This window comes from Arvicola amphibius, chromosome 3 (assembly GCF_903992535.2).
Source record: "Arvicola amphibius chromosome 3, mArvAmp1.2, whole genome shotgun sequence".
NCBI classification, from domain to species: Eukaryota; Metazoa; Chordata; class Mammalia; order Rodentia; family Cricetidae; genus Arvicola; species Arvicola amphibius.
This window is the reverse complement of record NC_052049.1, coordinates 48,970,406-48,985,407: the sequence shown is the minus strand read 5'-3', so window position 1 is coordinate 48,985,407 and position 15,002 is coordinate 48,970,406. Positions and strand designations below refer to the sequence as shown.

General features: G+C 46.5%; 1 protein-coding gene across 1 annotated transcript; it reads right to left on the bottom strand.

Annotated features, from left to right (window-relative positions):
• Nucleotides 1-653: 653 nt before the first annotated feature.
• Nucleotides 654-1,559, bottom strand: Tmem174 (transmembrane protein 174). Its single transcript, XM_038321257.1, has 2 exons — nucleotides 931-1,559; nucleotides 654-759 (listed from the first exon to the last, which is right to left on the bottom strand). The coding sequence occupies exons 1-2, from the start codon at nucleotides 1,557-1,559 to the stop codon at nucleotides 654-656; spliced, it is 735 nt and encodes a 244-aa protein (XP_038177185.1).
• Nucleotides 1,560-15,002: the final 13,443 nt, after the last annotated feature.

The window sequence follows — 15,002 nt, the reverse complement described above, 5'->3', positions numbered from 1 at the left end:
CATTTATTTGTTAATGGGTTTCCCTCTTAACTTCTTTTACAGACTTTTCCAGATCCAAAGGCTTCAAGGGAGACCAGACAGCAACCAGGTTGTTTGGGATAAGGAAGTCCGCTTTGGAAGGTCAGGGTGCAGGGAAATCTCTATTGGGCAGACTTTCTCCTCCTGCTTCCTTCCCTCCCCGCTTTCATCTCTCTGAAAGATGCCCTGGCCGGTGGAGTTGAAACTCCTCAGGTACTAATACCTGGAAATGGCAGAGTGGGGGATAGGGAGAGAGGTGACATTTTCCTCCCGAACCTTATGTAGAGGGATCATACTTGGTTTGTGTTTTGGTTTCGTTTTTCTGGCACTGAAGATCAAGCCCAAGGCACAGAGCACACTACATATCATTCTAGCACTAAGTGACGCCTCCAAAAGCGGAGACTTTCTCAGCTGAGAGAATTCAAACCTGTAGTACTTGTGAACTTACCCAGGGCAGCTTAATTTAACAGCCTTGAAACATTTCACATCCCCACCCCCACTCCTTTCCTACCTTAAATGGCATCTGTAAGGTTGCCTGAGCTGCTTTGGCATCTAACATCTGAAGATCACGACACACATCTCTCCAAATATCACAACACAATGACTTAAATGTCCATTCCCTAATGTTACAGTCTCTAGCGAGGGAGGGCATATATCTCCTCATAGGGGGGAGGAGAGAAACGTACACAGTCCTCTTCTTCCATCTGCGTCCCTTCTAGCCGGTCAGGATCAGAGCTGGGCCTGAAACAGCACAAAACACAGTGGCACTCGCAGAGATCCGTGGCCACCACTCTGGGCGGCAGGCTACACCGACATCTACGGTCCCCATCTCCTGCCTGGAGGTCTAAACCTAGCCATCGATACTAATTGGGACACTGAACGGGAGGGCAGAGATCCCAGGACCCCGCATACCTGTCGTTTCCAGCGCCCACGAAAGGAGGGTAGCCCTCGTTCTCCACAAATGCAGCATTGTCTTGAGGGTAGATGGTATAGTACTGAGGGGGACTTGGGATGGTGGCTGCCGCTCCGCTAGAGGGTACAAGGCCGCAAGGGTTGATCATGGGCTGCAGGTAGGCAGCAGCGTTCATCCCCAGGGGCTCCTGAGAGCCGTAAGGAGGAGGGATGTACTGCACCACGGTGGCCCCGTGGAAGGTGATGGGCTGATTGATGCCAGTGAAAACGAACGACTGTCCTCCGGAAGTCGGGTCCGAGTCCAGGACCCTTTCCTCGCTCTCCGTGCACAGCTGGCAGGATAGCATTTTGAACTTGCACACAGCGATCAGGATGAAGGTCACTCCGACTGACAGGAGGATGGGCCCGAGGAGCTGGGTCCATTCAAAGTGGGAGACACCCTGGTACTTGATCCAACCCATGACAGTAAACGTGATTCCCACCAGTCCTAGAAAGATGCCCGAGAAGAGCAGCGTGGCCCCGGCCTTGTCGTCGTCGGACACCTGGATGTCGGCGGTGCTGGGCGTGTACGGCGTGACAGAGAACACATTCAGCGGGAAGTCCTCGGGGCGATTGCTGCTGTGCTCCATGGCTCCACACGCGACTCTCCCGACATGAGAGGATAAAGAGACTGGGAGAGCAGGGGGAGCGCAGCGGGTTAGTTAGAGAAGGACCTTTGGGTTTCCGTGGTTAACAGAGTATAACAAACGCTGAACTTTGTTTAGGAGAATAAGGTCCAAGAAGTGAAGCCTGAAGTTTTGTTGTGGGTTTCCAAAAAGTGGAGGCTTCTGTTTTTATGAAACAATGGCAAGCTGTCTTTCTGCTTTATATTCATTCATCCAGACACCAATGCATTAATAAAATAATAATAATAATAATAATAATAATAATAATAATAATAATAATCACTTCTCAAGACACTGTTGTGTCAGGGGCTGCTTTTCTATAGCTACACAGGGCACTGCATTGTGGTTCTGTTTCTGTCCTGCCAAAGCCAGGTTTGTGCAAACGACAGTGCTTACCCCCGAGGAGGAGGGAGTCCTCGGTGTATCCACCACCTGCTTCAAGCCTATCTGGACTGTTTTTTTTTTTTTCAAGACAGAGTTTCTCTGTGTAGCCTTGGCTATCCTAGAATTAGCTCTGTAGATCAGGCTGGCCTTAATTTGCCGAGTTCTGCCTGCCTCTGCCTCCTGAGTGCTGGCCTTAAAGTGGTATGCTATCACTGCCTGCTTCTTGGCTGGGTCGGCTGGGCAGAAATAGGTCCATACATAGTATTCCCTGTCTGAGCCATGGAAGGAATCTCCTACGTCATTTTCTAACAGGAAACCACAAGCTGAGTCATTTATACAGAAAAAAAAAAGCTATTTTTCACAGTTCCAGATTTTGGGGGCCAATATCAGCATGTAGGCATCTACGGAAGATCTTCTTTCTGTCGCCTCTCCCCATCTGATGAGAACACTGCAGTACATAAGCCCATGTCTCTCTTCCTCTCAGAAAGCCACTAATACCATCGGGGGCTCCACCCTGGCTCCCTCACCTCTCCCTGGCTATGTCCCCACAGCTTAACCTCCAAATGCCATCAATACATGAATCCAAGAGGTGAGTTACATACAAGCCTCGGGATCACACACAAGCCACAACGATACTTAGCCCTTCATGTCAGCGCTCAACAAGGCTGAGACCCTGAGAGCATAAGTCCTGGGCCTGGTTCATGGTGCTCTAGCTCTCTGCATCTGGGCAGCACTCTAGCGGTGGGAGAGGAAAGACAGCGCAGGAGCCCTTTGTGTGTGTGTGTGTGTGTGTGTGTGTGTGTGTGTGTGTGTGTGTGTGGCATCACTGGCAGAGGTTCTGCGTGAGCATCAGATCTAGTGAGATGCTGCCTGGACACCGACTTCGGGCCTTGTGTTCTGGGGGCTGCACAGTTCCGGGTCAACAAAGGTGAGGCTAACAGCTGGCTTTTTGAACCTGCCCTGTTTTGCAACCAAATCCAAGCTGATGTAAAGATGACCACCTGATCTTCGATGGCATTATCTGTCTTTTATGACAGACTACAGAATTTCCAAAGAGACCCGTGAACTTCTTCCTCCACTGAATGGTAACTTTTGTCTTGTTCTTTTTTTCCTGGACAGACTTTGTCCAAGTAGCTGCCTCTCTTCAATGGTTAAATATTACATCAGCTTCCTTTTGTAGAAGCGAGAGAGCTGCCCTTTTGTCCGAGGCTGCCTTCCTAAACTTCCTCTGACGATAAGAGTCACACAGGCCACTGTTTCCAACAGGTACTGGGGGTGGAGGCCAGGCTGCCTCAGGAGACCAGGTAAGGGCTTTATTGCTGAGCTACGTTCCCAGCTCTTAAACCAACACACTCAAAATATTCAAGGGAGAAGGTCGCCAAGTGCCTATGGTAGTTAATCTTCACCCTCAACTTTACCAGACTTAAGAGTCACCAAGGAGACCTCTGGGTGTGTCCAGAGGGATTTAAGTAAGGAAGGGAAATTCACCTAGCATGTGGGTGGCTTAGTCTCAAGAGCTTAATAAAAAAAAGAAAGAGGGCTGGAGAGATGGCTCAGCGTTAAGTGCAGGTGTTGCTCTTGCAGAGGACTGAAGTCTAGTTCCCTGTACCCACAAGGCAATTCATAACCATCTGTAACTTCCTTTCCAGGAAATATGATACCCTTATCTGACCTCCCTGGGCACCAGTCATGCACATATATCATGCAAGAAAAACACTCATACGCATAAAAAATAATAAAAATAAATCTTGTTTTTTAAAGAACGTGAACTGAGCGTCAACATCCCTCTCTCTACTCCCTGACTGTGAACGCAAGGTGACTGGATAGCTCATGGCTCTCATCACCACCCCGTCCCTGCTCTGACGACTGTGCCTCAAACTGTAAGACAAAAACAAAAACAAAAACAAACTTTCTTCCTTTAAGTTGCTCTGGCCAGGTGTTTGTTATTGCAATGAGAAAATCACTAACCCAGTGCCTCCAGGCCCTCATCAGGAATCTTAGAAAAATGTAACCCAAATGAAGCCCAAATGCTCCTAGAAGCCCAGAGACTTGTTTCTACCCATCCAAATTCCCCTCTTTGCTAAAGGCCATGATGGCCTGGGACCTCTTGTGTCACCGTCAGTTATATAGGAAAGCAGTGTGTGGCCTCAGAGTTTCTCAAGGGGCCTCCAAACAGCTAAGGTTGGGCCATCTTGCTGTAGGAGGGAACGTCTTTCCCAGAGTCCACAGACATGGACAGATGCAGCCTTCTAACACCATCCACCTTCTCTCTTTGGTCAAAATGTCTCTGCTTGGCCAGCCCAACATGCTTCCAGGCTCTTGAGTCTTGAGTTAACAGTGGATACAGTCTCTGACACTCAGAAACACCAAGGCTCTGCAACCGTCCTTCTAAAGCATTTATGTTTGCCGCTTGTCTTGTAAATATATCATATATTTACAGGATGCTATGGTTGTTACTCATCTCCATGCTGTGATCAAATCCCCAACAAAAATGAACCAGAAGAGGCAGGGTTTTCTTTGGCTCATGGTTCGAGGATACAGTCCATCATGGGGCAAGCAGTTCTCAGTGGCTACTCACATCTGGACAGAGCAGAAAGCAGGGATGCAGGTCCTCGGCTGGTGCTCTCCCTCACTGTGACCATATACAGTGGTTGTTATCACTTGGAGGCCATCACTCTTGTCTTCACATAGAAGCCACCACACAGTGGCCATCCCACCATGGCCATCACATGCTGGCCGTCCTACAGTGATGACCAGAGTGGCCATTACACTGTGACCACCAAAGAGTGACTGTCACATAGTTACCATCTGGTAGTTTGAATATAATTGGCCCCCATAAGCTCATAGAGAGTGGCGCTATTAGGAGGGGTGACTTTGTTGGAGGAAGTGTGTCACTGCGGGGGTGGGAGGACTTTGAGGTCTCAGAGATGCTCATACAATGTCCATAGTCTCAGCTTACTTCCTGTTGCCTATGAATCAAGATGTAGGCCTCTCAGATCCTTCTCCACCACCATGTCTACCGCCTGCTTGCTGCCATGTACTGCCATGTACTGCCATGATGACAATGGCCTAAACCTGTGAACTGTGAGCCACCCCAGTTGAATGTTTTCCTTTATAAGAGTTGCTGTGGCCACAGTGTTTCTTCATAGCAATATAAACCCTAGGACACCATCATACAGTGAGCGTCACACTGAGACCACCAGACGGTGGCCATTACATTATGGCCACCAACAGTGACCATCACACTGTGAATGTCACATGGTGGCCACCGCACAGTGTATGTCATTTGCTGGCTATCACACAATGACCATCATGCGTTGGCCATCAAACTATAAACATCATAGAGTGGCCATCACTCAGTGACATCAGACAATGGCCTCATTCTGTGGTAATCATATGGTGGCCATCACACAGTACTGTCATGGGGTGACCATCATACCGTGACCATCAGACCGTGGCAATCACAGAATGAATATCTCAGAGTGACCGTCATATATTGAGCATCACACAGTGACCACCAAATAGTGGCCATTACACAGACTTCACACTGTGGCAATCACACAATTTGGAGGGTTTTTTAACCATAATTTAATGTATGTATAAATATACTTATGTATATAACATGTATTCTTTTTTGAAATTTATTTTTATGTGTATGGGCACTTTGCAGGCATGTATGTCTATGCACTACCTGCATGCCTGGTGATTAAGGAAGTCAGAAAAGGGCATGGAATCCCCTGGAGCTGGAGTGACAGTTGTGACTTGAAGTTCAGGTGTGGGGAATCAAACCTGCATCTTCTAGAAAAGCAGGGATACTTTTAACCAGTGAGCCATCTCTCCAGCCCTTATAACATGTATTCTTTAGACAGCTCCATAGGGCTTTTTTACCAGAGTAAAGAACAAAACATTGTAGTCACTAAGTGTGGGTTAGAGAGGGGAATCCTAACAGCCTGATAGTTTCCTGCTAAAATACTACACTTCTGGGGGCTGGAGAGATGGCTCAGAGGTTAAGAGCACTGGCTGCCCTCCCAGAGGTGATGAGTTCAATTCCTAGCAACCACATGGTGGCTCACAACCATCTATAATGAGATCTGGTGCCTTCTTCTGGCATGGAGATATAAATTCAGGAGCAACACTGCATACATAATAAATAAATAAATCTTTTAAAAATATACTACATTTTCCAGCTTCCCTTGTGGACTGTACCCACACCTATGAGAGACCACATGCCATCTTCTGTAGGCATTTTGACCATCCTCACACTTGGATGACAAAATTGGCCCCTCAATGTGAACAAACACTGTCAGGCCTAAGGTCAGACCACACCTCTCTTTCCCCACCTTCTGTATCTCCACAGCTACCTTTCCATAATCTAACATATGGTGCCGGAGACCTGGGAATACCCAAGTGGTTCCTTTGGCAGTTGGTTTTATATCTGTACAGTCATCCAATGAGTCTATAGAATGATGTCCTATGTCCTCAGATTCTTCAGGAGGAGATGATGCAGATGAATAAGATTCTCTTCAGCTAGGCTCACCTGTGGAGCTTTGGGAATAGGATCCAGTCTCTACATAGAGAGAGCACCCGGGGCAACTGGTCTACCCTCACCTTGAAGCGTACAAGGAGTACAAGGGCTTTGGCAGTGAAGTGAAGGCCTGAGTGAAAAAGACACATCGTTTTTCTCCAGGAGCTGGGTGATGCTTGTGGAAGTTCTCCAAGAAATTCCAAAAGCCAGGATTTGTTAAAGCCCATTTAATTAGCTTGCTTCATAAATTATGCCTCTAAACAGTCTATTTTTAAATTTAATGATGTTAAGAAATACGAACTGCTGTCGGTATGTGGTGACCTAGAAATTTATCCATTGACAGGAGGAGTGAAAAGTTGACTTTAGCCTTTGTTAATTCAGTCTATGTTGCATGTAAACTACTTTTTACAGATTTAACATAACTGGCTGCTTTTTTAATCTGTTGGCTGAGTGTATAGGATGAAAATGTTATAGAGAAGTTTTAAGGGTTCTGTTAACAGGGTAAATTTTTAAAAGTTTTGTAAAATAAATCATTTACTTTTGACAAGGCAGCCCTGTCTCTGGGAGTATAATTTTTAAATTGGAAGTTGAAAAGCATTTTTTTTGGGGGGGGGATTACAACTTAGAATTAAATTGTCTCTTTACATAGCCTGACAATATGAAGCATATTTACTGTAGCAATTCACTGTCAACAAAAATACGTATTGTCATGTTTTCAAACACTAGACATAGTCACTGAAGGTAACAGCCCCAATACAAAGTCCATCACACTTGGAAACAAGGACTATCACTTAGACACTTGCTGTTCAGATTCATTCCTTAGATGCTGATTTTAACTGACTTCTTTACAAAGCTTCCAGGTGCTTGTTCCTTATGCCAATTACAGCTCCCTCATCCTTCTACAGAACTCCAGCCATGGCCCGGTCTATTGTACATCTCGTCTCGAACTCATAGAGATCTGCTTGCCTTTGCCTCCCAAGTGGTGGGATTAAAACCATGTCCAGCTATAACTTTGTCTTTTAATGGTTCCCGCAAAGTTGCAGTTATTACCTCTTGACTTACTTTCTAGATCTTTGCTGTTAAGTTTTAACATAGACCCTGGTCTGAGTCTCGTAACTGCCTTCTGCCAACCTTAAAGCACTGAGAGAGATCAACACCCCCAAACCCTAAAAGCAATTCAAGTGACCTCTGTAAGAAGTTTATTGGTCCAAGGGCCATCTACCTCATCTCTCTTCTTGATACTCTGGATGTTGTTTCTGGGACTCAGAACTAAAACAGCTGGGCCTGAGCCTTCTTCACATCAATTAACCTCTCTACCTCAGCAGCTCAGATCAGCTACACCTGACCAGTTCGACCCCTGACTGCTGCAGTATTCACAACTAAAAAGGCTAAGGATGGGATCTGTGCCCTCCTCTGAGAATGATGCTGCTTCCATGGTAACAAATCCTAACCGGTTTGAAATAGGGCCTAAAGACACAGGAACAAGACAAAAATTCGTTCTGGTTCCCTCCCACTCTGACTCCTCCCCTTGATGACTGCTTCCTCCCTGTTATCCTCACACTTGTGTTTTTTACCCTGTTTTACTTTCTAAACTTCACTCTATACCCAAACAGAATCTTCCACCAGAGTTCTCCCAGTGCCTCCCGCAGCTTGTTCCTGACACATTGGTGCACAGACCTTTTAGAGGTTGTCAAGAGACTAGCTAAAAGGGACCTCATCTCTCACGTCCCAGGCCAGACACAGTTCCTTACATTTGCCCGCTATCGTCTCCTCTTCCCTTCGTTGATGTTCTTGGCTCTCTCCTACTTCTGCTGGCTCATTTTGGTGCAAGAGTCCTGGCAATGGGACCAGTCACAGGCACCCTGAATCAACTCTATGCTCACTTCCTCTCACCCACGCACTCTGTCTCTCCCACCTCTGCCCTTCCCCCTCCCTCAGCTTTCCCAGGACATCTCTCAGTTTTTTACTCTCTAACCGAATCATCCACTTACAGCCTCTAATAATTATTTCTCAAGTGTCTTCAGGAATACCAGACAGCAGTTGCCTGATCCAGCGCAGAAGATCAAGTTAGGACTCTACCCTGCTACAAGAGCAGAGGACCCAGAACTATTCCCTCCAGCAAAGACCCTCCTCATCAGAAAACAGGCATAAAACCCTGCCTTGCATACACACACACACACACACACACACACACACATAAAATCCTGTCAGAGTTAGGAATGATAGTTTCCTGCTAAAAGACTACACTTCCCATCTTCCCTTGCACAACACAGAATCCCTTTCTGCCCCTGTAAGGGGTCCCATCCCATCTTCTTCTGTAGGTGTTTTAGCTGGCCACACACGTGTGTGACACAAGTGCTCTCTCACTGAAATAAACATGGTCTGACCTTAGGTTTCTTAGAAGCCTTCTGTTTCTCTACAGCTGCTTTTAATAATCTAACAATGCCCATCAGTGGTGGACTGGGCCAATTATAGTGATAATGGGGTATTAGGATTCTTCAATAGAATATATATATACTATATTAATAAATTTACTCATAAGTTATAAGAGTTATTAATAAATTTACTCTTATAACCTATAAGAGTTATAATATTATTAATATTAGATTGACTTATGCAATCAAACACTAAGTGGCCCCACAACAGCAATCTGTAAATGGGAGAGCCAAAGAAGCTGACTCAGTTCCGGAGGCTGGAAGCTCAGGGAACCAATGACATGGTTCCAGTCCAAGGCTGAAGGCCTGAAGGTCCTCAGGAGAGGCCCTGTTGTAAGTCCATCCTCAAAAGCACCTGGAATCATGTCCACGAGCAATAGTGGCAGCAAAAATGTACCTACTCGCCGGGCGGTGGTGGCGCACGCCTTTAATTCCAGCACTCGGGAGGCAGAGGCAGGCGGATCTCTGAGTTCAAGGCCAGCCTAGTCTACAAGAGCTAGTTCCAGGACAGGCTCTAGACAGGGAAACCCTGTCTCTAAAAAAAAAAAAAAAGTACCTACTCAAGGACGAGAAGTAGGTGTTCAGACTTCCCTTTCTCTTTCTCGTCCCATCAGACCTCCAGTCTACTGGGTGGTGCCACCCGTGCATTCCTGCTCGGTTCACTGACCTACACAACAATCTCTGGGAAGTCTCACATTCAGTCCCCCGAGAATGCTTTACCCATCCTTAAATGTTCTCCAATCCAGCAAAGCTGACAGCCCAAACCAGCCATTACAAGGATCTGCGATTGAAAAACAAGTCAGGTCTGTATAAACAAGCCAGGTGTAATCTCCCAAGATGCACTGCTGCCTAAAGGGAGCAGCAGAAGCTAGAGAGCCTACTGTGCCGTGCCAGGAGAGAGGCATCCTGGACACTGAGTGTGTGTGCATAAAATATGGCTTACAAGATGCACACTGGGAACCAGGAAGACGTTCCATTTGTTCAGTGTCTTAAAGCAGGCTGCCCGGCTTTGCAAACCCCCAGGAAAAACTTTTCCCGAAATTGCTCAGTGACGAAGCCAACTCCAGGGAATGGAAGGTGATTCTTCTTCACTATGAGAAGAATGTGAAGGTCGCATTGCAGACAGACCTGTTGGACGAGAGATTATAGTGGCTGTCCTCTTCACAAAATACCTTCCACTGAGGACTTCTTACTGGGACGTCTGTTCACAAACACACCAAGACTCAGATCGCCCGTGTCTACACACGTTTGTACACTGATTGGTTCCTAACCTCCTCCTCCTTCACTGGCTCAAGTTCCCACTGCGTCCCTAGGAGAGATCAGCCCGCTCATCAGCAGTGCCACATTCTGGAACTTTCTGCGTTTCCTGTCTATTTTCACTGCTTTTCAGACTAACACATCAGACTTCCTGTGTGTAAGCACCTTTCCTGGCTGAAAAGTGCCAAGTGAGATGATGGGTCCATGAGATAGAGGAGGAATGGCATTAAAATTAAAAAGGATTTTCAGAGGCTATCAGAGATGTGTGTGATTGTGAGTGTGTATGTGTGTGTATGTGTGTAAGAGGAGTGAGTGTGTCTGTGTTTATGATTGAATGCTTTTTTAGAAAGTTTAGTCAGATGTGGTTGGCACATACCTTTAATCTCAGAACTCAGGAGGCAGAGGCAGGTGGAAATCTATGGCTTTGAGACCAGCCTGGGCTCACAATGTGTTAGTTAGTGTGTTGCAGGCTAACCAAGGTCACACAGCGGGACAACAACACAAGAAAGAGTTTAGTAATATGACAAGTTTGTGTTTCAAAAATTTAGATGCTCAGGACCTGATTTTGTGGGGTTTTCTCAATTAATGTGGGTCATATTCACTCTGGTTTGAGTACCGTGAAAAACTACCAAGCTCTCTGATATTTTTTTTAAATTGAAAATAATTTTATTCTATACAGTGTATTCTGATCACACCCCCCATTTCCCCCCCAGATCCTCCCCAACTCCCCTATCCAACCAATCCAATGACTTCTTTTTCTCTCTATTTAGAAAGCAAACAGGCCCCCTGAAATAGTCAGAATAAAACAAGACAAACAGAGAAAAGAATATGGAAAAAATAAAAAAGGAAAACACTAGAAGCACAGTCACACGAAAACACACACATCCCATAAAAACACAAAATTGAAAACCATAATATACATGCAAAAAACAAGGAAGGTAAAAAAAATGCCCAAACAAAACATTATGAGACTAAACAGCTCCAAAAACACCATTGAGTTCCTTTTGCATTGGCCATCTACTGTTGGGGATGGGGCCTGCCCTTAAGTGTGATTTATGTAACCAACAGAACTCCATTAGAGAAACCGATTTGTCCTATGTGAGCAGCTGTCAGTTGGAAACCACTTCTGGGTCGGGGTGGGAGATGTCCACATCCCATCTCAATGGTGGAACCCCATTGACTTGGACCTGTGCAGACTCTGTGCATGTTGCCATGGTCTCTGTGGGCTCGTGTGCATCTCAGTCCTATTGTTGATGGAAGACACTGTTTCTTTGGTGTCTTCCAACCCCCACTGACTCTTACAATCCTGTCTCCTCTTCTGCATAGTCTCCTGAACCGTAAAAAAATAATTTTAAGTGTCCAATATTTAAATCACTTACAGCACAGAAAAATAAAATAAAATCATGAGCTTTGAGGATATGGAAAACCAGAAATGTCCAAGACTGCAAAGAACCTTTCCCCGATAAAAAATGGTTCTGTGTGGCTTCATTTCTCTGAAGCACATAGTGTTGGGAGGGAGACAGAGAAGCAGCAGAGGTAAATACTGCTCTATGTGGTGGGACCACATCGACAGCCATTGCTCTGTGTAGTGGAACCACATCCACGGCCACTGCTCTACATGGTGGAGCCAAATCCACAGCATCTGCTCTGTGTGGTGGGACTGCATCCACGTCCACTGCTCTGTGTGGTGGGACTGCATCACTGTTCTGTGTAGTGGGAGCACATCCATGTCCACTGCTCTGTGTGGTGGGACTGCATTCACGGCCACTGCTCTGTGTGGTGAGAGCCCATCCATGGCCATCATCCCTCGAACTGGGAAACAGCAGAGTCAAAAGGGTGTAGATGGTCTGACTAGGTCCTCAAGCAAATTCACCTGTGGACTCAGCTTTGCCCCCCAGACTGGAGAGATGCACAGGGTCTGAGTTCAGAGCTCAGAAACCCAGGAACTAGACATGTTGATATCCCATCCAAACCAAGCATCATGACATGCCTGTTCCGTAGGGCTAGAGCAGAAGCAGGCAGATGTCAGGGAGAGGGGTGAGCAGAGTCAAAAAGAAAAAACCTGCATGCTCAGCTCTGTGCTTTCAGGGGTCCAAGGATGACTTCTTCACAGGACTCTAAGCAAAGATGAGGCAACTTGCACTACTCGCCAGCATCTTTGTTAGGACTTTCAACAAAAAGAGCAGTGCATTAAAAGGTGCATTGGCACCCCACACTGGCTCCTGAACTCCACAAGAGCCCCCACTTCTGTGAATGCCTGGGGTAAGGCATTGGGGGTCCTTGAGGGGAGTCACAACAGCAGGAGTTATGAAGCAACCTGTTTTATTTCTTTAATATGTCTGACTGTGGCAGCAAATGGTTAATGTTAGTCTCATGATAAAAAGACAGGCAGTTGGCTTATGGCTGGACTGCTCTAGGTACCCCAGTGTTGCTGGAAATGGAAACCGTCTCTCCATAGTTAGACACTGCTTTGTTTCAAGAACGACATGAGCCATCAGGGTGGGGACACCTCTGTGTGAATCCTGCCTGTTTAGATTTTCCCCTGACTCAGGCTTCCCAGGATCCTAGCAAGGGGCGGGGCCTCCATGTTCTAGGTGATTAACCTCAAACGCAGGAGGGGAGGCATTTGACTTCATAGCTGATGCAGGAGACGATCTGTTTCCCTCACGTGTTTTGGAACTGCTCTTCCATGAAGGGCATGAACTTGTCCACAGGGCATCTGCCCGTGTTCGTGTACGGTGGGCTTGTCAGGTGGTTTCCAGCAGGTTCTGACGATCTTTAGTCTGCTCACCTTACTGACCTCTGGGATAGCTTGACAGAGCTGGAATATAGAGCCCTGGATGGGCAGAGCTTTGGGTCTGAGGACCTTCTGGAAGGGAGAGGTCTACAGAGAGCGGCAGCTTGCTTAGCTCCTCAAGGATTCACGTTACATGTCCAGGAGCTGTGCACAGCAGGAAGTGCACACACCGAAGGACTCACAGTCATAATAATTATAATTTATAATAATTATTATTATAATTTTATATTATATTATAATATTATAATTATAATATTAATATTAATAATAACTTATTATTAACTCTCAGTTCTTGCATTAGACCCAGCTGAGTTTTCTGGAGATTCAGGGAAGAATCTGTCTGAGTTTCTTCAGACTGTTGGCAGAATTCACTCCCCAACAGATGTTGAACTGGGGCCCCTTTATAATTCTAGCAGCACCCAGCCTTTCTCACACAAGCCCCCGCAGCTGGAGGCCAACACACACTTCCTGCCTTCCCTTTCGGCCTTATCCTTCTGTCTCAAGCCATAGAAAGTTCTCTGGTTTCTGTGTGATTAAATATCGCAAACACACCACACACTCACAGGGGTGGGGCAGATAAGGGAATGTCTTAGTTAGGGCTTCGATTGCTCCGAAGAGAAGCCATGACCATGGCAACTCTTAGAAAGGAAAACATTTACTTGGACCTGGCTCCAGTTCAGAATTATCATCATGGCAGGAAGCAAGCAGCAGGCAGGCAGACATGGTGTTAGAGAAGGACCTGAGAGTTCTCACATCTGACTCACGGGTAACAAGAAGTGTTCTGTCTCACGGGGCGTGGCTTGAGCATTTATGAGACTTCAAAGCCTGCCTCCACAGTAACACACTTCCCTCAATGAGGTCACACCTACCCCAACAAGGCCACACCTCCTCTAATAGTGACAATCCTTTTGGTGGTCATTTTCTTTCATACCACCCCAAGAATGATTATTCCCCCTGGAGCAGGGCATTTTTAGAATTCCACCCACCACGTTCTGGCTCTGTTGCTGAGTTCCACTGAGTTGCTGAAGAAAAAAAACAAGACTCTCTTAAAGGTGATGCCACTGGGCAAGCCTGCCAAGACTTCATCAAATGGCTAGAGCGTTTAAAGATAACACTGCAATGACTCTCAAGGTTCTCGCCTGTATGACTCACTCTCATGCAGTGGGTCTCTGCTATGGCTTAGGTATAGTTTCAATGTGGCCCCCAAAAATTGATGTGCCAGGCTTGTCCCTCCGGCAGCATCATTGAAAGGTGGTGGAATATGGACGTGGTGGGGCCTGTGGGGACGTGTGTAAGTCATTGGAGGCATCACCTTCTGAGGAAACAAATAAGATTTCTGAGAGTGCAGATTAGTTCTCACAAAAGCAAGCCCCTGGATCCCTTTGGCCTCCTGTCTCTTCACCTGATTCTCTGCTAAGTGTACTTGGGTCACTGTAATGCTATCTGCTGTAAGGTCCTCACAGACACCAACAAGGTTCTGGTTGCCTCATCTTGAACTTCCAGCCTACAATCCCATGAGTCTACAAGAACCTATCCTTGGGTACGTGGTTATAGCTTTAAAACATGGACTAAGACAAAGTTCTGAGGTTGGAGCCCAGAGCCAGCGCCAGCATCATCAGGGAACTAAGCAGAAATGCACATTTTCAGGCCTCTCTGGGACACACTGAGTTAGCAAGGATGGCTTGGAAAGCCGCACTTCAGCCAGGACCGGGCTGACCATGGTGCTTTCCCAAGCTGAGGGTGACATCTAAACCCTGGCTCTCATGCCTTATGCATGAACATTTAAAGTAGGGGTGGAGCTGGATAAACAACCTGGAAAATGACGTTAGACTCTGTGAGTGTCGTAAGGATAGGACTGTTTGAGTCGGGGAACACACACAGCAGTGCATATGTGCGCACGTGTGTATGAATTTACACATGCCCCATGGTTCAGAGTGTAGACTCTAGAATGTCTACACTGAAAACTCAGCTCCACCAAATCCTGGATATGGAACTGTGTCAGCCACTTA

What these genes read in the sequence shown, in the direction of transcription:
- Tmem174 (XM_038321257.1), bottom strand. Translation starts at nt 1,559, where the DNA reads ATGGAGCACAGCAGCAATCGCCCCGAGGACTTCCCGCTGAATGTGTTC. An exon ending in GTGGGCGCTGGAAACGACAG is followed by an intron (nt 760 to 930) that starts GTATGCGGGGTC and finishes GTGCTGTTTCAG; the next exon opens with GCCCAGCTCTGATCCTGACC.